The following is a 24,814-nucleotide window of genomic DNA, read 5'->3' on the forward strand; positions in this document are numbered from 1 at the left end:
TGGTGGCACACGCCTTTAATCCCAGCACTTGGGAGGCGAGCCAGGCGGATCTTTGTGAGTTCGAGGCCAGCCTGGTCTCCAAAGTGAGTTCCAGGAAAGGCACAAAGCTACACAGAGAAACCCTGTCTCGGAAAAAAAAAAAAAAAAAAAAAAAAAGTAAGTCTCTTTGTCATGATTTGGGGGCTGGTGGTCTAAGAAAGCCTGCTACAGGAGAGTCTGTGCCGCTTTGCAGGCTCTTCCCTGGGCCTTGCTTTCTGCTTCTCCAGAGCCCACCATTAGCTGCCACTGCCACACTAGCACTTCACATGCCCCTTGTCAGTATCTCATGTCTATTGCTGTGGCTAAGCCATGTCACCACTTGGTTGGACAAGGCCCCAAGAGCCAATTGTTTTAGTACCAACCAGCCCACTCTGCTGACATACTAAGCTCTCCCAGCTCCATCTGTGTTAAGCCTCAATTCCCGGCATCCCTAGGGATGTAGCTCATTGGTAAAGGGCTTGACTGATATACAGGAAACTCTGGGTTCCATCCTCAGCATCCCATAAAATCTGGTATATTGGCATATATCTATAATCCCAACACTTGGGAGGTGGGAGCAGGAGGATCCAAAGTTCACCTTTGGTTACATACTGACTTTGAAGCCAGCCTGAACTATATGAGATCCTATTTCCAAACACATGACAAAACACCAAACAAGTATTTTATGTGGGAGGGGCAACATAGTCACTTCATGAGAAGATCTGTCTCAGGCTCATCTCAAAGCCTCAATATAGCAGTCACTAAGGGAGGGGGCCTACTCTCACCTGGCTATCATTCTTGGAAGAACCTTGTCATTGTGCTGAGAACTGAGTGGTTGAACATCTTTAGCGGGTTCCTGGAGATCCTCACATCCCTGCTGTAGTGTGTTCTTGGTTTCTGGACTTTGCATTTAGTTGTCTGTTTCCCTCTCGCTCAGCATCCTTTGTTTAGAGTGTGGACATCCATCTTTGTAAGAACCCATGCTCCCCCAGTCCCTCCTCCTACCAACACCCTCAAAGGAGAACCCTGGTTTCTCTTTGAAACTGCATGTCACCTAGCTATCAGGGGAGGAAATGGGGAAACATTGTCATTATCATTATTATCAAGATGTTTATATCAGTCCAGTGAGCCCTAGAAACATTCTGGGAAATTCTGACTCCCTGGAATTTAGAGATTTTTTTTTTTTAACTCTGGATTTGAGAGATATTCAGTCAACTGATGCTCACACTACCCAGTCAGTAGCTCTGGAGTGTAGGGTGAGCCTGGAGATGGACCATGTAAAGGTGACTGCTGGACTTTCTCTCTGGACTCTTCTGCAATCCTATTTGAATTGGAGATCCATCACGGCAGTGGCAGTGAAGTGGCCCCGTGGATGTTTTCAGATTGCCAAGAACGCTAACCTAGCAAATGAAATGCCATCTGTGCTCTCCCAGGAACCGGCGCCCTATTTCAAGTGTTGTTGGTTAGTGGAGATAAAATTTAGTGTCTCTTTCCGTTACCCCTTGACTCTGTTGCCTACAGTTGGCTTTGCCTTCCTTCCGTGCCGCTCACTCCCACTATTGAGGGACAGGCATTCAGACTCCAAGAGCTGAAAGAGGAAAGAAAGGTTCTCTCTGAGGCTGAGAGTCAGCAGATGTCTGCAGGGGCTCGGGGACAGCATCTCTGAAATGAAACCAGGTTTCAAAGGCAGAGGGTCACCGTCCAACAGTGATCCCAAAGATGTAGAAGGGATTGAGGTCCACATTGTCAAATGGAATATCTGCCATGCTAATTATTTATGCTTCCTCTGTTTAATTATAGTTTGAAAATGAGATCATCACTAAGCTGGATCATGAAGTGGAAGGAGGCAGAGGAGACGAGCAGTACAAAGTGTTATTTGATAAAATGTAAGTGTCGATTCGTGGTGGGATTTATGTCAGGAGAGAGACGGAGAGACTTGTAATTAGACTACAATGAACTTTGTAGCCCAGAAATAATTAAAATGTGTTAATAATGGGAAATATTTTAAACCTCACCTCAAGTTTCTTTCTTGCAGTGTGATTCACAAGGTGTCTGTAATTATTTTTCAGCCTCCTAGAGCACTGCAGGAAACATAAATACCTGGCCAAGACAGGAGAAACGTTTGTAAAGCTGGTGGTGCGGCTGATGGAGAGGCTCCTGGACTACAGGACCATCATGCATGACGAAAACAAAGAGAACCGCATGAGCTGCACAGTCAACGTGCTGGTGAGCAAAAGTTAATTAACCCGCCATCTTCGCAGCATGCCGCATGCAAATGGGGCCAGGGTATTTTGGAGCCCAGAGGACAGCTGGTCATAGAACACTTCACAGCACAGCAGAGCTTCCCCCTACCGGGGTCCCCTTTGGTACAGGGAAGGAAGGACAGAGAATTGCTTGCATATCTGCTCTCTGCCAGGCTGAGAGCTTGGCTCCCTTCTGAACGTTTTTACAATGTACCTGCTGTGGCTGAGGGTGGCAAGCCATCTAGTTTCATAACCAGGTAGCACCTCATGAGTTCCAGATAGGAAGACTTTACTTTTATTAGGTCAGAGTCATGTACTATATAGTGAGTGTCCTGAATGGTAGCATCCCAAAGATATATATTAGTCCTGTGAATATGTCCCTTTTAGGAAAAAGGAATCTCTGCTGATGAGATGGGGTTGGGGGTAGGGAGTGGGTGTTAAGCTCAGTCTGTAAAGTACTTGCCATACTAACATGAAGACCCAAGTTCAATCCTTCAGAACTCGCGTAAAAATAACTCAAGCATGGTGACACATAATCTCAGCTCTAGTGAAGAAAAGATAGTTGGGCAGTTGCATTCTGGGTCTCACTGGGCAACCAGCATATTCTGCTTGGTACACTCCAGGCCAATGAGAGACTCTATCTCAAAGGAAAGAAAAAGAAAAACAAAGTGGACAGCAGCTGAGGAATCACTGACAGCTGAGCTTGAGATGAGGTTAGCCGGGGATGCCTAGGTGGATAAGGGTTAAATTCATTCACAGGAGTTTCAGATGAGGTAAAAGAAGAAGCTGGGCATGGTGGTGCACTTGGGAAGTGGAGGCATGAGGAGCAAGAATTCAAAGCCAACCTAAGCTATATAGCATATGTGAGTCCAGTGTAGGCCACAGAAGACCTTGTTTCAGTGTGCCACCCCAGAAAATGAAAGCAAACACATACAGAAGAGAAGCCATGTGAGCAGAGAGCATCATTTAGAGTGGTGAAGACAGTCCCCAGAACTCCAGGAATCTCTAGACACTGGAAGAGTCAAGGACTGAGTCTTTCCGAGAGCCTTCACAGGAATGGCTGGCCTACTGACACCTTGACTTCAGAACCCCATGACTGTGAAGATGGTTTTTGTGTCCTTTGAAGCCACCCAGCTAATGGTCATTTGTTAGAGCACCACAGGACACCAGTGCAGAACAGCACAGATGGAAGGTGGATGGGTGAATTTGGTTATCATGGCCTTGACGTTGCTGCTTTGCTTGCAATGTAGTTGGATCTGTGGACACCCTTCCTGGTACACTTCCTTCTGAAGTTGTATCTGGGAAGAGCAGGGGGCCCAGGGCACTTTTAGGGATCTTGATGTCCTATGAGTGGCTGGCCAACGTCCTGCCTCTCTCTGTGGATGCGCCTCCCAGTCCTGCTTCAGAGCCCTCTGATTCTTTATGCACTCCTACCCTCCTAAGGAACCATAATGGCTGACTCCTGGCCATGGAGGGCTCTCTTCTGTTTCTCTCGGCTGTCTCTAGGTAGAAATGAAAGACGAGGCTATTCTTATCGTGCCTAACTTTCTCCACTGCTCTCTCCGGGCATTGGCCTTCTGAGTTCAGGCCATGACCCAGTCACTGAGAAGCATGCAAGCACTTAGCCCTCACTTCTATACCTGCCATTTATGTGACTTGCAAGTCTTCTAGGGTCACTGGAATGAACTTTCATGCCAGGAAGAATGTGGTACAGTGTTCATTCTTCCAAAGGGGTTGGAGAGATGGCCCAGTGAGTAATGGCACTTGCTGTGTAAGCCTGAGACCCTGAGTTTGTATCCCAGTACAAACCAAAAGTCGGGCAGCGTGGTGTATGTGCTCATAACTGCAGCACTGTGAGGGGCAGAGACAGGAGGATTGCTGGGGCCTGCTGACCATCAACCATCATATCTCCAGATTCAATGACTTCCTCCTGTGGGCTCTGAACACATGCATAGATGTATACACAGACACACATACACACTCCCCATATACATTAAGTAAAATCAGAAGGGGCTGGAGAGATACTTGGTGGTTAAGAGTGAGTATTGCTCTTGCAGAGGACCTGAGTTCAGTTCTCAGCACCCATATCGGACACCTCAGAACCTCCCATAACTCCAGCACTAGGGAATCCAATGCCCTCTTCTGGCCTCTGCAGATATTTGTGCATAGACAGAAACATACATACTTTCATATAAATAAATAATAAAGTAAATCTTAAAGCAAGCAAGAAGGAAGGAAGAAAAGCCCTAGGGATATTTGAATAAACAAGATCGGCAGAAGGACCTTCCATCTTCAGTGTCGTCTCTTCCATGAGGGACCTCTCCTGAGGTCCTGTGCAATCGCAGCCCCTGTATGCTGTCTGAGCAAGCTATTGAGGCTGATGACAAACATTTCTGGTAACGAGAGTTTTCCCTTCCATAAACATGGGGACCTACTGTGTCTGTCAGTTGTGGAAAGAGCTTAGGGATCATCGCTTTCTTCGCAGCAAGGAAAAAGGAACAAAGTGGAAGACTAACAGTTCTTCTAACCCCCATCTCCCTAGGCAACCAAGTGCTCCTGCAGCTGCAGAGGCAGGGAGGTCCCCAGTCACAGCTGCCAGAGCTGAAATCCAGAAGTAGAGACTGTGGCTGGATGTCACATTCCTTTCAACCTAAAACAGCCCTACTCAAAAAAGAGCACAGTTTACGTGACAGAGAAACCATCGGAGCCAGACATGGACACGACAGAGGTTTTATAGCTCCTGGCCCAGACATTTCAAACAACTCTGGGGACTGAGGAGACTATGGGGCTGAGGTTCAATCAGTAAAGAGCTTGAGGATCTGAGCCAGCGCCCCAGAATTCACACTGAAATAGCTGGGTATGATGGCACATGTAATCCCAGCCCTGGCAGATGGAGCTCAAGAGCCAGACCAGTAAGAGACCCTGCCTCAAAAGTGGGAGGGGCAAGATATTCATCAGGTGCCTGTTGCTACATCTGACAACTCGTGTCTAGTCCTCAGGACCCATATAATGGAAGTTATCCTGTCAAGTTATCACATCACCTCCACATATGTGCCATGGTAGATGAGTGTGCCATTATACACATACACACATGCGTATATTCTCACACACGCATACATGGTAAATAAATAATATTTTTAAAAGATGGCCGATATCTACAGAACAGCACCTGAGGTTGTCCTCTGGCCTCTACACGTGCATGCACAGGTATGCACATACGTATGAACTCATGCATACATGCACATACAGAAAGATTAAAAACAACTGGGGAAGCTAGTGACAAAAATGGCAATGTGCAAGAACAGATGGATGAGGTATGCAGAACATCCAAAAATCAGAAAGAACCTGAAGCACTTCCACACAATGAAATATCCCTTGGATAGCTCATCAATAACTGAGACATAACCAGGGAAGAATTTAGTGAACTTAAAAGTCCAAGTAGATGTTACACCCTTAAAGAAAACTGCCTGGCTCGCCCTCTTCCAGCAGCTGTCACTTTCCAGCAGCTCCTCAGCTAGGGGAGAGAGTTCATGCCCACCTCCTCTTTCCAGGCTGGGGTTGGGTCTGGGTAGAATTTATGCAGCCTTGTGCATGCTGTCACAATTGCTGAGAGTTCATGTGTGCAGCTGCCCTTTTATTTCCAGAAAACATTGGGGTCTTTCTTTCTTTCTTTCTTTCTTTCTTTCTTTCTTTCTTTCTTTCTTTCTCTCTCTCTCTCTCTCTCTCTCTCTCTCTTTCTTTCTTTCTTTCTTTCTTTCTTTCTTTCGTGGTCTTCCATTACTCTGAAGAGTTTGGTGCCTACAAATCAACCACACTCTGGTGGATGGCCACCCATCCAGAAGTAGCTGGGCAAGGCAAATGACCTGGTGGGTTTAAAACAATTTTAGACACAAAGTTGGGAATGTAGGGACAGTGGATCTGGGAGGAGTTGGGGGGAGGGGAGTATAATCAAAGTTCATTGTATGCAATTCTCAACCAAAGAAAAAAGGGAAGTACAGTTAAAAGTTTTTCAAAAAGAAATTTAACTAGGTTAATAGGTCTGCACATGGCTCCTTCATGTGTGATGTCTGTCCCTAAGATCTGTCCATTTGGCTCTTTATGTTCATGTAGATAGACTGCTAAGATGGCCTTCTCCTGTAGACCTGTAGGAAAGCAGCTGGCCCTGGTTTGAGCATTTTTGTGTGTTCTTATCTCTGCCCTAAGCGATGAGCCTTCCTGGTGCCAGTGAAGCTGACATGAAGTACGAACTGGCCTTTTACAGTGGGAAAAACATGGAGACCTTTTCAAAATCATTCCCTACTGTGGGTGTATTTGTAGCATGCGCATTGTGATCCTTAAAAGGGCCTGTGAGACTGCTTAGCATATAGAAGGAAGAAGTATTAATAGATTCATTAAGCTTCCAACTTCGGTGGCTAAGATTTCAGTGTGTTTTTAAGCAAGATCTCTGCTCAGGGGGACATGAAACCTGGTAGATAGATGGCACCATGCTGAAATTGGGTTCTTATCACCAGTGGTCACAGTTGGAAAAGACACCTGCAGCCGTGTTTCTGATGTTGACGTGTATTCATCCTTAATTTGGAGACTCACTCAGTGCCCAACTACTGCAGCTGTAGTCAGCTCTGGCTCATGCTGAGAGCCACCCAGAATTCCCGAGGTGATCTCACATTATTAACTTCTTCACCTGGAAGCAGTTTATGTTGTTGCCTGAAAAGTGAAACAGTAGTCTTTCCCCATGCCCAGGGGTGATGGGATGGATCCTGCCATGTTTGGACATGTCTATGTGGAATGTAAATGTGCGAGAGTGAGGAAAAGAAACTAGACTATTACAGATGAGAATCCTATCTCTAGGGGCCAAAGAGATGGCTGAGCAGCTAAAAGCACATTCCACTATTGTACAAACTCATATAATCAACACACAGAGAGAGAGAGAAAGAGACAGAGATTAAAAATAAAAAATAATAATTAAAAAATTCCTATCTCTAAACACTCATTGCCAAGCTCATATATAGGAATATATGACCTATAACTATATAATATTACATATTAGATTACTACATATTTACTATATATTCAGGTCTAGATGGGTTTTGAGGTCCAAAGAGGATAGCGAGGCAGCCCATGTCTGAGAGGCGGGTGAGGGTCAGAGGATAAGGGAGAACCCATGAGTGAACAAAATAGTAGGAGGGAATTGAAAACATGGGCACAAAAGAGGCTGCTGTGACATCATAACTTTTAAATGCCTGTGAGTGAGAAGGAAGCGCTGTGCTCGCTGTGAATCTTTTGTTAGGTAGCCGAAAATATCTTCATTGCTGCGTGCGTCATAGGAACTAAAGCTCGTTCCAATGTCAGGTGCAGCACCAGGTAAAACCAGTTCTTCGGAACATGGCCCTCTTTGTGGCTGTCTGCATACTCCCATCCTTTCTTTCCAAAGAGATTGTACCTTGGAAACAGTGTCCCTTTAGACCTATGAAATTAAATCATCTTATTGGGTCACTGTGTGCCTTTATAATGTTAATGTTTGCCAGCTCCCTCAGACACCTGATTGTAGAGTTTAAGTATCATTCTTAGATGCTAAATTTCATGCTGAGGATGCTCTCTAGGTCCGATCCCTTACTGAGGAGTTATTACCAGATGATAGCTGATGGGAGAGGGAGAATCATTCTTTTTGGTTTTATTTGCCTTTGAGGCAGGGTTTCTCTGTGTAACCTTGGCTGTCCTGGAACTTACTCTGGAGACCAGGCTGGCCTTGACTCAGAGATCCGCCTGCTTCTGGTTCCTGAGTGCTGGGATTACAGGTGTGCATGATCACTGCCTGGCTGGGAAAATCGTTATTATTATTATTATTATTATTATTATTATTATTATTATTATTATGTGTTTTAATTTTACACATCAGCCATGGGTTCCCCTGTCCTCCCCCGTCCCGCCCCACCCCCACCTTCCCCCCAGCCCCTCCCCTCCATTCCCATGTCTACCAGGACCAAGACTCCCCTGGGGATTCATTTAAACCTGGTGGATTCAGTACAGGCAGGTCCTGTCCCCTCCTTCCAGACTGAGCGTGTATCCCTGTGTAAGCCCTGGGTTCCAAACAGCCAGTTCATGCACCAAGGACAGGTCCTGGTCCCACAGCCTGGATGCCTCCCAAGCAGTTCAAGTTATTCAATTGTCTCTCTTATGCAGAGGACATGATCCAGCTGGGGGCTCCACAGCCGTTGGCTCATAATTCATGTGCTTCCATTCAATTGGCTATTTGTTCCTGTGCTTTTTGCAATCTTGGATTCAACAATTCATGCTCTTACAGTCCCTCCTCTTTCTGGCTAGTTGGACACGTGGAGCTCCACCTGGGGCCTGGCTGAGGATCTCTGCTTCCATAAGTTATTGGATGAGAGTTCCAGCATGACTGTTAGGGTGTTTAGACATCTGCTCACCAGACTAGGTCAGATCAGGCTTTCTCTCGACCATTGCCAGCAGTCTACAGAGGATGTATCATTGTGGATTTCTGGGGACCTCTCCAGCACTCTGCCTATTCCTGTTCTCATGTGGTCTTCATTTATCATGGTCTGTTATTCCTCATTCTCCCTTTCTGTTCTTGATCCAGCTGGGATCTCCTGCTCCCCTAAGCTTTCTTTCCCTCAAATCTTGCCCTTCATTACTCCCACTGTTGTCCAGGTTGTTCATGTAGATCTCATCCATTTCTCTGTCATTGGGTGATCCCTGTGTCTTTCCTAGGGTCCCCGTTTTCTAGGTAGCCTCCCTGGAGTTGTGTAGCAGTCTAGTCATCTTTGTTTTACATCTAGTATCCTCCTATGAGTGAGTACATACCATGTTTATCCTTCTGAGTCTGGGTTACCTCACTCAGGATGATTTTTTTCTAGATCCATCCATTTGCCTGCAAATCTCATGATGTCATTGTTTTTCTCTGCTGAGTAGTACTCCATTGTGTATATGTACCATATTTTCTTTATCCATTCTTTAGTTGAAGGGCCTCTAGGTTGTTTCCAGGTTCTGGCTATTACAAACAATGCTGATATGAACATAGCTGAGCAAATGCCCTTGTGGTATGATTGAGCATTCCTTGGGTATATGCCCAAGAGTGCTACAGCTGGGTCTTGGGGGAGATTGATTCCCAGTTTTCTAAGGAAGCGCCATATTGATTTCCAAAGTTGCTGTACAAGCTTGCATTCCCACCAGCAGTGGAGGAGAGTTCTCCTTGTTCCACAACCTCTCCAGCATAAGCTGTCTTCTGTGTTTTTGATCTTAGCCACTCTGACAGGTGTAAGGTTGTATCTCAGAGTCGTTTTGATTTGCATTTCCCGGATAACTAGGGATGTTGAGCAATTCCTTAAATATCTTTCGCCATTTGGACTTCCTCTGTGGAGAATTCTCTGTTTAGTTCTATAGCCCATTTCTTAATTGGACTGTTGGGCATTTTGATGTCTAATTTCTTGAGTTCTTTATATATTCTGGATATCAGCCCTCTGTCAGATGTGGGGTTGGTGAAGACCTTTTCTGTTCTTTTAAAATAACAAACTAGCTGGGTGGTGCACGCCTTTAATCCCAGCACTCGGGAAGCAGAGGCAGGAGGATCTTTGTGAGTTTGAGGCCAGCCTGGTCTACAGAGCGAGATCCAGGAAAGGCGCAAAGCTACACAGAGAAACCCTGTCTCGAAAAACCAAAAATAAATAAATAAATAGATAGATAGATGGATAGATAAATAAATAATAAAAAGCTATAGGTTAAAAAGAAAAAGAATTAATGTGGCCACTAGCCTAGTTTGTATGCTCCAGTAGATGGGCCCTCAGCCATGTATATGTGACAGTGTGAATTAGATTTAATGGGTTGTCCAAAAAAGAATAAGAAGGCATGAAGTTAAGAGGGAGCCATTTGAGAAGGAGTTAAAAAGGAAAATAGTCATTGGATGTGATGATGTTTCATTGTATGAATGTATGAAATTCTCCAAAAAATGAAAAATAAACTAATACAGAAAAGAAAGGAATCCTACAGGCCCTGTGAGTTGACTCTGTGTCTTTGTAGTGTCCAGTGAATGGTGCCGTGTATATAAAGCAGTCCACATGAAGAAGAAATGTTACCAGGAAGAAAGGGTTTCACTGTGTCACCCAGACTAGTCTGAGATTCTCTATATAGCCCTCACTGGCCCAAACTCATGATTCTTTTGCCTCAGCCTCCCAAGTGCTGGCATTACACACACGTGTACTGCCATGCTCACCAGAAGTGTGATTTTGGTATAAACATTGAATTAGATGATATTTTGCAGTAATGTGTAGAAATAGCACTCTTACTGGAATTCACAAATCAAGTTTTCCCCACCAGGGTTGTGTACGTAGGGCTTCCTTCCTCCCTCCCTCCCTCCTCCCTCCTTCCTCCCTTCCTTTTTGAAGTGAATACCTATTTTTCTCACTATGGTTTAGGAGGTCTGTCTCTCTAAAACAATGGATTTTCTCTAGGAAACATGGGTTGATGGTGGGGAGGGTGGGTTCTGCTTCAAAACTGCTCAGGGTAGGTGGCAGTGTTATGTAGTTAACATGTCTTTACCTTTGAATAGATGTAGTTAGAGGTTTGAGACATGTGAGGACAAGAATGTCCCCATGCTTCTGCGCCTCTCACAAATGGTGATCCCAGCATGCTGACATCATTGATGATGCCTTTCCTTACTCCTCCCGATTTTTGGATTATTTATTTAAATGAGACTACAATGATTAAGAGATCGTGTTTTCAGCCAGAACCTTGTTTTTATGGCAGAGGGGTGACTTTCAAATGACACATATAAATTTAGTCCTCGAGTATCTCAAGCATCTGAGATGTGGTCATTACAAAAGCAAAAGTCAGGGATACTGTGAGATGCTCAGAGCTCCGGTAAATTGAGTGCTCTTCTCTGCATAGACTTGGTCCACTGGATGTGCCGATCATAACTGAACCATGGATTCACAATATGGGACCATTTTGATGAGTTGTTGTTTTAATTTTTGCTTTGCTGTTTTCTGTATTGTGTTATGTAATGGAGTTTTTTCAAAACAATGCCATGGCTTAATTTTTCAGAATTTCTACAAAGAAATTGAAAGAGAAGAGATGTATATAAGGTACGTGTGAGTCACTCTGGTGGCACCCTCTGCATTGTGATCACTGTGAGATGTATATAAGGTAGGTGTGTGCCGCATTGGCTGGCATCCTCTATGTGTGCCACACTAGCCAGCATCCTGTGTGTGTGCTGTAATCACTATGAGATGTATATAAGGGATGTATGGGCTGTGCTGACTGGAACCTTCCGTGTGCATTGCAATCCCTTGTGAGATGTGTATAAGGTACACATGTGCCACACTGGCCAGCATCCTGTGTGTATGTGCTGTAATCACTATGAGATGTATATAAGGGATGTATGGGCTATACCGGCTGGAACCCTCCATGTGCATTGCAATCACTTGTGAGATGTATATAAGGTACACATGTGCCATACTGGCCAGCACCCTGTGTGTGTGGTAGGCCACACCCATTCTGTGCATGTTGTCATCACTGTGTGTTAAATCATGTGAACAAGTGGTTTGTACCATGAAAAGTCTTCTGTAGAAAATCATGGTGATTTTGAGATGAAACCTGGTGGAGCCTCAGATGTGCTCTCAGCCCTTAGATAGCATGTCCATACCTATGTAAAGTTTGGGCCAAGAGGGGCAACATTTAGCCAGCTAGGAAGCAAAACCCCGTAGTTATTTAAGGTTTTCATGCCTGTTGATCAACAAATGTAGCCCTTTTGGGAAAAATTTAAGATATATTACAAAATTTAAAGTTTACTAGCAAGTCATGTAATCAAATGAGAAATATGAAGTTTCCAAAAGTAGACAATCTAATTCTGCAGCCCACTCTTACTTTAACTAGTACCTTATTCCCACATGCTTATGTCTTTTTCACACACAAAAGAAAAATGTTTTGTGTGATCAGCTGGATTTGATTCTTTCTTTGGTTTTAAGATACAATGAGGATATAGACCACTGATAGAGCTTGGGGAAGACATGGATTTGATCCCCAGCATCACTGGGAGATCAAAGCACTTTCTTAGAGTGGTACACTGTATTTCACGGTCCCCTTTCAGATCCTGTGGTCACTGTCAGCAAGGTGATGGACCACTTTAGAGAACAAGGGTAGCCTGGCATCTACGTGACAGAAAGCTTGACTGTCTGTTAGCTACACAGAGTGTACTTGTGTGGTTTTTTTTTTTTTTTAGCTCTTATCTTTTTTTTCTCCTTTTAAAACATACAATATGAATATAATAAACTTAGGAAAACAACCAGCCTCTTTGATCCAAAATGTGTCCGGCTTTCTAGTAAAGAGCATCCCTTTCTTCCCACGGCACAGACATTCCTTCTGATCACATTTGCTGTCATCACAGGGTTTTGGTTTTGTTTTTTTTATCTTGTGGATTTAGATCTTTATGGATTTGTGTGTGTGTGCGTGCGTGTGTGTGTGTGTGTGTGTGTGTGTGTGTGCGTGCGTGTGTGTGCGTGCGTGCGTGCGTGCGTGTGTGTGTATGTGTGTATTTTGACTCAAGAGAAATGCAGTCTAGATCTCATTGCAAATGTTTGAGGAATGAAATTGGAAAAGATGAAAGAAATAAGGAATCTTGAAATAAAGTTCTTGCCTTTATATAGTATATTCATTTTTTCCTACAAAGATGACTTAAAATTATATATTTGTATATGTGTATGCCAATATATACTTTTATTTATATATGTTTGGTGTGTGTGTGTATGTTATTATTATTATTATTATTAACTTCTTCCTGTCAGTTCCGACAGTTTTCAAGGCATTGTGAATTATGAACGTAGTAAAAAGAAAGCATAGCCATGAGTTACTGTTGATGTTGAATTTAGCACCCACAGTCCTCCACACAAATTACCTTGTGACGCTCTAAGAATGTAGTCTTATTTCATCACCAGGTACTTATACAAGCTCTGTGACCTGCACAAGGAGTGTGATAACTACACAGAAGCGGCTTACACCTTGCTTCTCCACGCAAAGCTTCTAAAGGTAATAAAAACCACAGGACACATCTGTGCAGCTCTTCTTATACATTGAGTTTATTCTGAATTTTCCTTTTCCATGACAAATTTTAGTAAACCACTAGCATGAGATTTTTATGGATATTGGCTACAGTCAGTGACATAAACAAAAAAAATTCAAGAAGTGCTCTGATTACAGATTCAGCCCAACTGAAAGCTGATTTAACAAGGTGTCGAGTTTTGCAAACCTTCAGTGGGCTGTGAAGCAAAAGTGAGTCAGATATTGTACAGCTCCACATTTGTGCCAACAGGACTGAGAAAGGATGGCGAACAATATCAATAAGAAGCAGTGGCCCTGGTAGAGCAGCCAGGAGGAAGGATAAGTCATCCTCCTCCTCACACTGGCAGAGGGAGGAAGCAGATCGACATTTCCGGGGAGTGGGCCAGGCTGAGAGTTTCTGTGTCGGCTGGCTGAGTGTCTAAGGAGTGTTGCTAATGATCAGTAGCATGAGAACTTTCAACTTCGGGTGATTCCTTTATTACTCAGCTCGCTCTGAGGCATTGGCCTTTTGCTTGTGCTGATGTGTCTATGTTCTCTCCCATGGCCAATTCCAGAATAGTTAATAATACTGTGTAGATACTCATAAAATGGCTAAAATAGGCAGGAGCACAGATGGATGGGTGGATTGGTAAGTAGACAGATGGATGTGGAGAAGAAAGTGGAGAGAGAGGGATAGATGCATGGATGGCTGGATGTTGAATGATGGATGGGGGAAGACTGATGGATGATAGATGGATGGATGATGGATTGATGGATGGATGGGTTGATGGACAGACTGACGGACAGATGGATGGACAGACAGACAGATGAACAGATGGGTGGGTGGATGGATGGATGGATAGATGGATGGATGGATGGATGAAAGCTATGAGGATGCATGAGTAGATGTGGATAGACAGGTGAATAGATGGAGAAGTGTAGCTAGAGTTTTCCTGGTCCTGCCTGGCCCACAGTCAGGAGAAATCTCTCTCACCCACCAGTCCCACAGCTGATCATACCCAACCAAGTAAACACACAGAGACTTATATTACTTAAAAACTGTATGACCTCAGCAGGCTTCTTGTTATCTAGTTCTTATATCTTAAATTAACTCATTTCTATTAGTCTATAAGTTGCCATGTGGCTCATGGCTTACCCGTACCATACATCTTGCTTGTCATGGCGGCGGCTGGCAGAGTCTCTCCGACTCAGCCTTCCTGTTCCCAGAATTCTCTTCTCTGCTTGTCCCACTTATACTCCCTGCCTGGCTACTGGCCAATCGGCATTTTATTTATACAGAGTGATATCCACAGCAAAGAAGCTGCTATGCAACTTCAAGTTTTATGTTTGGGAATCTCAGCCAGTCTTTTGATTATCTTACTCATGACATGCTTATAAAAAAGATCAGAAATTCCTGCACTAAACAAGAACCATTAGAGTGCTTAGTTAAGGAATCTTGTTTCCAAATCTAGACTAGCCCCTTCCCCTCCAATACCAGAAGTAGAGAGATAAACCCACAAGAGAAAATTACATTTAAATGTGCATTAGGAGATGCCTGTTGGGTCATGGGAGTCAAGGAGGATAGTGTTACAGATTAAACCCCAGACAGACTCCTTCAGCCTCTGTACACACACACACACACACACACACACACACACACACACACACACACACACACACACGTGGATCTGCAGCATTTGCCTGAGATGAGCAGAGTCCTGGCTGGCAGAAGGCAAAATGCTGGCTTCCTCTGGCTCCCCCTCCATAATTCTGGAGGTTGGGTACCTAAGGACACCTCTTGTCTTGTGGCCATCTAAAGCTCTCCCAAGGAATAACATTTCTGAAGATAGAGATTTCGGGGAGTGCCTTTGGAAGCAGCCATTTCCTTTTGTAAAGTCCAATGTCTGTATTTATTAGAAATCCAAATGTCAGTAACAGGGTATTTTTGCAAAATGTGAAGATCTTGTTGTTCACACCAGGGAAATGAAAACAGCTTGACAGACTGCTCACACTCTTAGAACACAAACTTTGCAAGTCTGAATGAATGTAAAACATATACGTGAGTGTGTGTGTGTGTGTGTGTGTGTGTGTGTGTGTGTGTGCGCGCGCGTGCATAAGCATACCATTTGCTTAATCTTTGGATATATTGAGGACAGATGGGTTTGTCACAGGCCATATGATAGCTTGTTCCACAGCTTCAATCAATGGGCTCAATTGGATTATTCCTTCCACTGGGCTCCACATTTGCCAATTAGGTGGTAAATGCAACATGATCTGCCTCCATATTTTTAAACTATTACATTTTGTAATTTTTTTCCCTAAATATGTTTGATATTTTTTTATCAATGTGAATTCATGCTGGTTAATCAACTTACTAAACAAGATGGTCTGTATTGTGTCTGTTAACTATAAGGCTCTTAAATGCAATCCTCTTCTCTTTAACTATATATATTTTTTATCGAAACTAAGAATGACTAAAAGCATGAGTGTTTAGCTTAGTAGTGAATTTATTTATTTGCAAACTAAAGTGGAAGGTGCAGGGGACTCCCCTATCACTATTCAATATGTTGCTTTTATGATCCGAAATCATTAAAATAAGCCTGAACCTCTGGTTCTTACTAGATACTTGTCAGCATCACCAGAATTTTGCATTTACATCCACAAGTGTTCTTCCAACACAGCCAACTGTGACCCATGTCAGATTACGGAGTTTCCCATTTTGCTTGTCGATGGCATCTGCAGGTCCACTGTTAATCTGAGCATCTTGTGGACCATATAAAGGTCTTTCTGCTCCTACCCAACAGTCCTAGGCGTAAGTCCTTCAGGCTTACAGAGTTGAGCTTGAGGTAGCCCAGGGCTTTGGAAAGGACGTTTGCCAGAGAACAAGCATCCATTGGTGTGACTCTGCTTTCACTCGGGTCCCATTCCCATTTCACCATGCCAGTTCATTTGGTCCTTTGTCCTCTGTCACAGCACCACCCAGGCCCCGACTCCTTGCCCTGCTCCCCTTGACTGCCATGCTCCTAACAAGTGCCATCACGGCTGGTCCTATGGTTTAACTCTAGCACTGAGTTCACTGGGACATCCCACACTCCCACCCACATTTGTTTGGGAACTATGACCTGGGAGTCAATTGCTTCTTTGTAATGCCTCTGCTGTCCTATCTTAATGCAAGGTCACACTGCCCCTTACAGGTCCACCTGAGAAGCCCATTCCTACTATACCCTCCTCTGAGCCTCTCAGGCCACCCCATGCAAAGTCACACCTCCTACCCTTAGATATCTATGGAATCTTCTTCCGGATTATTATGGTCCATGATGCACTTGTGTGGTCACGGTCTTTGGTTGGCTCCTGTGAGTGAGACTCCTGACCCATCTTTGACCCATAGGCACATGGAAGGACCTCAAGAAGTAGTTGCTCATTGTTACTGAAGCCCATAGCAACCATGCTGGTTTGTTAAGCTCATATTGAGAAGCTTACATGGTTTGCCTGTCAAATAGCCTTAGCCTCCACTCTGGTACCTCATCAATTCACACAAAAACTGGCCAGCACTTCCACAAACTCTGATGGAGCCTGTGCCAGGCAGCAATGGTACCCACAGCTGATGCTGATGGTGAAGAGATACCTCTCCCTCCATTTGGATCTTGGTAGCCTATGGAGTTCCTTTCTGGATGACCTGTGATCTACACACACACACACACAGTGTCTGTTAAGGTTTTGAGTGACTTCTGACCAAGGAGAAAGAGCTCTAGCTGTCCACTGAAGACAGTCACCAAGCAGCTACTGTGAAGCTGCATACAAACTTGGGAGCGCATGCCTTGTAGGGGTCTTCTACTGGACATGTCTGGCTCTGCCTTTCCATCTGTCCTTCCTGGGCCCTCCAGGGGCAGGTTGCACCCCTGGCATTCCCAGGCCCTGGCAGTCTAATGACAGCAGCCCAGGGTCTGTGGAATCACAGTCTCATACACACATTCAGTGCCTGCCTTGGTGCTCAGTGGTATTATTCAACATGCCCCTGCCTCAGCATTGTGCGTTCCTCGTTTTTGCCTCAGTGGTCAGAGGACGTGTGCGCAGCCCACCTCACTCAGCGGGACGGGTTCCAGGCGACAACGCAAGGACAGCTGAAAGAGCAGCTCTACCAAGAAATCATCCACTACTTTGACAAAGGCAAGGTAAGACACACTCCATCTCTCGGTCTCTTCCTCACACGTGCCTCCTACAGCACCGGAAGCGCCTTTCTTAACACACGATGTCGTCAGAACCAGAGATGTGTTACATACTGTGTGCACAAGTATTTTAGGCATGTTCCTCCAGCTTGTACTTAGGAGAAATCTTTCTATTAAAAAAAAAAAAATCAATAGCTCTTTTAGATCCTCTGTGGATAGTAAGGCCTGAAGACATCCGACTATTTTAATAGCTCTTACTTGGGAGAGTGGTTTGGACATATCTGGGTGCTTGGAGCTGGTGTATGCCTTTAGAATCTTGCATTTCTCTGTGGTCACTGAAAAATTAACCTGTGATGAGACAGGCTTTGTTCCACCTTGACAGTTTGTAGATTAATTGGCTTAAGCAAAATGATATATTCAAGTGACTTCTGCTAAGGGAAAGCTGCCGTCATTTTCATCAGGCATCGTACAGTTGTATACTTCATCCCTGTCCTTGTGGCCAGATGTGGAGTCATTATATAAGGACTCGCCACTCTGGCTTAAAAAATTCATAAAGCCAAGATGACTTCCAAGCTCCTTCTGGGGTTCCACTGAAGTTTTTAGTCATATCACTCCAGCAGGATCCCAAGAGGATCTGGTGTTTTGTTTCCTATGACTGTCTTGAGAGAACGCTTTGACAGTATAAACATATCACCTTTTAATGCCTGGAGGGTTAGCCTGGATTCCGGGTGTATGTGAGCCCATGCTCTCTCTGAAGGCCTCCTAGGACTACATGCTTTATGCCTGTGACTTATGGCAGGCGGGCTGGCAGTTGTTGGTACTTGCTGCCTTGCTGACCCATCACCCTGTTGCCTGTGTCCTCCTCATGCCCACAGTGCGCCTGTATCTACTACATTCCTTCTCCTGTGAGGACACCAGGCACTGGCCTGGCAGGGAGCCCACCCTGCTCCAGAGAGCTGAACTGTGTGCCTATTTCCATATGAAGCGCTCACCTACAGATATCAAGGCTTAGGGCTGCAAATGTCTTTCTAGAATGCATTTCTACCCACAGCAGCACCTCTGTCACACAGAAGGACACTGCCCCTTTGGCATCCTTCACAGGAACCAAACCTTATTAAAAGTGATCATTTAGTAGACTCATTGTGAACACAAGCTCAGGATTCTCTCTGTAAAGTAATAGTATGTCTTCTTTTTGCATGGTATATGTGTGTGTGTGTGTGTGTGTGTGTGTGTGTGTGTGTGTGTGTGTGTGTTGATGAGAATTGAACCTAGGGCCTTACACATGCTAAGTAAGTGTTTTGCCACTAAGGTACATGTCCATTCCTTCTGTTAACCTTTTTATTTCAAAATACCTTCTCACTGAGTTTCCCAAGCTGACTTTGAACTTGTGACCCTCCTTTTTTAGTGTTCTGAGCAACTAGGATGACAGACCTATGCCGCCTGTCATTCTTAACACCAGAAAAAGGCCAAATTCCCCACTCAGGCCACTTGGAAAGTGGCTTGGCCCTGTGGTAGAACTGAAAGTAGAGATGGGAAGTTTTCACCACTGGGCCTCTACCCATCTCCCTTTGCTTGACTAAGGGCACTTTGTTTCTTTGCAAACTGCTGGAGAAACACAGTGGACTCAGCCTGAACCTGTGTCTTTGTGTTGTACCGGGGAATACAAACGAGGTGCCATGAAGCCTGGATAGAGGGCCAAGGCAAGAGGCCCAAGGAAACCAAGGGTTCACCCAGTCTGAGGCGCACGTGCCTCCATGGGTAGCCATAATCAGGCTCTCTATGAGCAGCACAGCTCTGGAGGGCCTTAAAGCCTACCGTTTCTCTGACTTCATCTCCCTCTCTTCCATGTTCCTTACTCCATGTTCTGGCCTTACTGGAGTCTAAAGTCCAACAGTGTCCCTGCTCTGCCTAATAGCTATCCATTGCTCTCCCACGGCTCTTTCCTTTCCAGCTCAGCTTAAATGTCACCTCTTCCTCACCCTTAAGCCACCCTCGATCTTCCTTTGGAATACTTATTTAATTTGCTCCATGAGGTTTACATGCCTGCCTCTGTAGTGACCCACCAAAGAGGCTACGAGCAGTAGAAACGGAAACCTCGCTTGTTCGTTCCCCAGCATGCCTAGTGCTCAGAACAGTGGCTGCCTCGTGCTGGGTGGAGACTATCGGACCAAAGGAATGAATTCTCAGCAGCTATCAGCGCTTCCTGCCATGGGAATGGCTTGTTTTCAATAGGACCATTGGCCTTCAGCAATGACAGACACAAGAAGGGAATCTTGTGTTTGGTGTTGTTTGTTTTGTTTTGTTTTGATGGAAGATAACCTGATACTAACCTTTTCTATACAACAATAGTCCATCTAAAAAAAAATAAAAATCACATGAAGGGGCAAAAAAGAATGCAGTCCGTTTAGAACGTTGGTATCCAACTGCAATCTGCAAGAACATCTGCTGTCAGGAGTGAGAACCAGTGTCACTAGAAATCTGTGGCTGAGTCTGAGCTTCCCATAATGCACAGGATGTCCCCAACACAGAGAACATCCAGCCCAGAATGTCAATAGCACTGAGGTTCAAAAGCCCGGTTTAAAAAAAAAAAAAAATCAAAGAATCCATGTGAGAAACAAGTATAAACAAGAAAGGAAAGCTGCTAGAAGGACTGTCCTCAGATGTTCCTACAGAAAGAAGACTGTGGTGACGTATTCCACTGGCTGACCTTGAGTCAGAGTGATCCAGGAAGGGCTATGTTCCCAGCTGCCATTCCAGTTGTATTGATAAAACAAGAAGATTGGAAAGCCACTTCTGAGTGCCTGTGACTTTTCCACCAGAATGTTAAAAAGGGACCAAGCCACCCATCCCCATGAAACTACAATGCAGGTGCTGGAAAGAACTCCAGAGCGTAGGGCGAGAAGTGCCTGGGTAATTTACTGGCAGCAAAGGGTTCATCCTCACAATCAGCAAGCAGGATGTGTTCTAGGAAGTCATTATCTTTTATGTAGGCTGGAATGGACCATGAATATTCTGGAGTTTTGATCTGGAACTTTCCAGAGCTCCCAACAACACTGGTCCACTTCTGCTCAGACGATGTGGCCATCTCCCTGCACGAAGCACAGGAAGGCTGAGATTCTTTCTGCTCAGGGGGATGTAGCCAAGGATGGAATAAGAGGGGGAGTTTCCCTGAACTGCTTCTGCTCTTGTCATCTGCTGAAACAAATCACACGGCCATACAGACCTTCCCGGGCTGGGCAAGTGCCTACAGGGACAGGACAGCATGAGGGGAGCCTGCTCCCACCATGCACCACAGCATTTGATGAGGAAGATGAGTTCTAGGTAAGTGTGCTCATGGCATGTAAAGCAGTCAATCTCTCTCTCTCTCTCTCTCTCTCTCTGTGTGTGTGTGTGTGTGTGTGTGTGTGTGTGTCCAGACATATATATGTGGTTGCACTTACCCTTATTGACCATATGTAGAAGCCCTCAGGGATGTTCTCCTCTTTTGAGATGGGATGTCTCAATGAATATGGAGCACCAAAGTTTGCTAGACTGGGTAGCGAGGAAGGCCCTGGAGTCTGTCTCTGTCTCCCCAATATGAGGGTTACAGAGGCACACCACAGCACCTAACTGTTTAGGTCGGTATTAGGGGTCCAAACACAGGTCTCTGTGCTTGCTCACCCATGGAGCCATCTCACCAGCCCTGGAACTGTCCATCTTGACTTTGCCCAAGTGACATAGATGTTCTAAGAAAAGTGTCCATGCCTGCTAGCTAATGGTGTGACTCCTTGCAGCTGGAGGTAGGGGCAAGAGCTGCTGCTATCCAAGAGAACTTGGCTCTGGTGTTCATCTGGCTTCTCTGTGGTTGAGTATCTTCCTTCCATTTGAGGGATCTTGGAAGGCAGGACTACATAGGAAAAGTGCTGCAGAACAGGTCCCAGTGTCCTGTGAGGGCAGGGCTTCAGGGGAGGTCACAGTAGAGATGCTGGCAGTTTGACCTCAAGATTTTGACTCACTTTCCTTGGGGAAGCAGGTCTGAGCTATAGATGGGAACGCATGCCAGTCATTTAGAACAGACCTTCATTATGCCTCTTGTTCTGATTGCTTTTGTTGTGTTGTTGTTCTGTTTTCGTCAACTCGACACAGGCTAGAGTCATCTGAAAAGAGGGCACCTTCCTTGAGAAAATGTCTCCATAAGATTGGGCTGTAGGCAAACCTGTGGGGAATTGTCTTGATTGGTGATTGATGGGGAAGGGCCTAGCCCACTGTGGGTGTGGCCATCCCTGGGCAGGTGGTCCCAGGCTGTATGAAAAAGCAAACTGAGCAAGCCATGAAGAGCAAGCCACTAAGCAGCACTCCTCCATAGCCTCTGCTTCAGTTCCTGCCTCCAGGTTCCTGTCCTGACTTCCCTGTCTGATGGACTGCAAACTGTAGGGTGAGATGAAACCTTCCTCCCCATGTTGCTTTTGGCCAGGATGTTTATCACAGTGACAGAAAGTAACTAGGACACCTGTCCTAAAAGGATTGGAATTAGAGAGGCGGCCAGGGCCATTGCTGATGACTAAGGATTTTGATGTTTATGGGAACCAGAGACACATCTTTCCTCCCTTCACCCTGGACTAAAGTTATAAAATAGTCCCAAATCACAGGTGATAGTCAGCCTGTGATGTATCCATTGGGAACATGAAGGAGGTCATAGTCAAGAAGAGGCCCCTCAGAGAAGGTTGGCACCAACAAGAGAAAACAACTTGCGAACGTTGAGTTGGGCAGGACTCTGTGCTGTCTGGGACCGAGTCACAGACCACATTTGGGCCACTGGGCCTTTCAGTGCAGCCAGTCCAAGCTGAGGTATGTCAGCAGTATGCAGTTCACATTGTAGCTTTAAGACTTACTTTGTATGTGTACATACATGCACATATGTTTCACATGTGTAAAGGTCAAAGGTCAGCCTTAGATAGCATTCCGCAGAGGCGGCAGTCCATCATGTTTTTTGAAACAGTGTCTCTCACTAAACTAGAACTCACCAGTTTGACTAGACTGGCTACCCAGAAAGCACCAGGGATCCACCTGTCTCAACTTCCCCAGGCCTAGGATTACATGTACACAGCACCACATCCAGTTTTGTTTGGGGTGGGGTGCATATGAGTTCTGGGAATCTAACTCAGGTCCTTATGCTTTTGTGGCAGGTACTTTACCAATAGTCTCTCTCTCCAGCCCCTGAAACTATAAATAAAATAAGTATTCTTATAGATTAGATTATATCCTTCCAAAATCTGTATGTGAAAACCGTCCCTGGGAGCTTAGAATGTGAGTATACTGGAAACAGTGTCTTCTAAGTGTGAACTAAGGCAAATTGAGATCATTAGGATAGACGCTAGTCCAGTCTGCTTGCCATCCTCATCAAAACAGAAGACTGGGTGGGACTCCACATCCACAGAAGGACAACCATGTGAAGACACAGACAGAAGGAAGCCTTGGTCTTGGACTTCGAGTCCCTATTATTATGAGAAAGTGAATTTTTATTGCCCCAAGCATGTAGTGACAAACCAGGGCTCTGTTATAGCAGGCTTGGCACACAAGTATGAATGTCAAGTATTTCATTAATTTTTTTTAGATTTTAGATTTAACTTTTTTATATTTACTTTAGTATACAAGATATTTTAAGTATACAAGATATTACTAAAATAAATTTCATGTTTTCTAATGTCAAAAATAGATCAGTTAAGGTCGCACACCTAGCCATAGAACACCTCCATCCAGTCCTGATGAGAAACCAAAGTTTACTGCATGTCCTTTGGGGCCATGGCAAGCAGTCAGAACCACATGCGTGCCTATATATATATATATATATATATATATATATATATATATATATATATATATATATATATATATATATATATATATATTCTATACTTTAGAGTGCTTGAAAAGCTAAAAACTGTCTTGAAATTTAAAATGACACAAACAGGAGAGATGCCTCAGGTGGTTAAGAGCACTGGCTGCTCTTCCTGAGCACCTGGGTTCAATTCCCAGCACCCACATGGCAGTTCCAGGGGATCTGACACCCTCATACAGACATACATGAAAGCAAAACACCAATGTACATAACGATAAATAAATCATTAAAAATATAAAAATAATAATTAGAAAATGGGCTGGACTTGCTGGTACATGCCCATTGTCTCAGTAGTTGGTAGGTGGGGGCTGGAGGATCCAGAGTTTGAGTTCTGAGCTACGCAGGAAGACCATGTGTCAAGAAGATGGAGGAGAGACTGAAGACATAAACTATAAATTTATGTCAGAAGGGTATGAAAAGAAAACATAGCATGCACCAAAATAAGAGGATTTTCTTCTCTTGTACCCCAATATCTGTCATTCTGAAACAGCTATCTTTAGTATTAGAGAATTTGGTGGGGTTGAGTGAGCTGGGGTACTCACCAGGCCTACAGAATAAGGACAAGGCAGAGGCTAAGGAAAAAGGAGAGGCTGATGCAGGCCATTATGACAGTGACTAGAAGCCAAGAAACTCAACACCAGGGCTGGGGAGATGGTGTGGATGGTAAAATGTTTGCACACAAGCCCGAAGACCTGAGTTCCATCCACAGCATGCAAGTAAAAAGCATGGAGCAATTACACAGTTATAATCTCAGCACTGGGAAAGAGAGTTCAGGAGGATCCCTTGGACTTCCTGGCCAGCCAGTCTAGCAAAATGGGAAAGCTCCAGATTCAAGGAGAGACCCTGTCTCAAAAAAAAAAACCAAGGTGGAGAGCCATAGGAAGATTCCTGACACTGACCTCCGGCCTCCACACACACATATGTGCCCATGTGCTTTCACACACATGAAATGCTGTTATTTTGTTGAATGTGTTGGCATTTCCTGGAGTGGCGCTGTTTTATTATTTCAATTGAGAATTGTTCTCTTCCATGTATATTTGCCTATGCTTACCAGAGTCCATTATGATCAGTTGTTATTTCCTGAACTTGTAAGGACCGGTTGCATTGTCTCCTGGGGAGCTGCATTCTTGACTACCTCAGAGAATGAGAGGCTCCTGTCACCAGCCACCCATTGACTGCTCTAAATTCCTGCCTCCATGTTCCACCAGGTTCTGCCTTGGGCATTGGACTAGTTTCTTGGCTCTCTTCTCTGAACGAGTGCCTAACAAATGGCCACTTGAGGGAGGAAGGACTTATTGTGTATTACAGCTTAAGAAAGAATACAACATGGCAGGGAAGACAGGAAGTGAAGCTAAGCTGGCAAACCTCAAGGCCTACACTCAGTGACTCACTTCCTCAGGTGCTTCATAAAACAGTGCCACCATCTGGAGGCCACTTGAGCCTACGGGGGACTGTATTAG

The 24,814-nt window shown here is 44.7% G+C and overlaps 1 protein-coding gene across 1 annotated transcript in view; it reads left to right on the forward strand.

Moving 5' to 3' along the window:
• The window catches only part of Dock1 (dedicator of cytokinesis 1), a 453,773-nt gene that overhangs the window by 379,518 nt on the left and 49,441 nt on the right, over positions 1-24,814 (forward strand). The window contains exons 35-39 of the mRNA XM_036177592.1: positions 1,819-1,904; positions 2,088-2,244; positions 11,319-11,359; positions 13,208-13,298; positions 17,363-17,482. Of these exons, the coding sequence (XP_036033485.1) occupies positions 1,819-1,904; positions 2,088-2,244; positions 11,319-11,359; positions 13,208-13,298; positions 17,363-17,482 (495 nt within the window). The remainder of the gene's footprint in view (positions 1-1,818; positions 1,905-2,087; positions 2,245-11,318; positions 11,360-13,207; positions 13,299-17,362; positions 17,483-24,814) is intronic.

Source organism: Onychomys torridus, chromosome 1 (genome assembly GCF_903995425.1).
Source record: "Onychomys torridus chromosome 1, mOncTor1.1, whole genome shotgun sequence".
Lineage (NCBI taxonomy): Eukaryota > Metazoa > Chordata > Mammalia > Rodentia > Cricetidae > Onychomys > Onychomys torridus.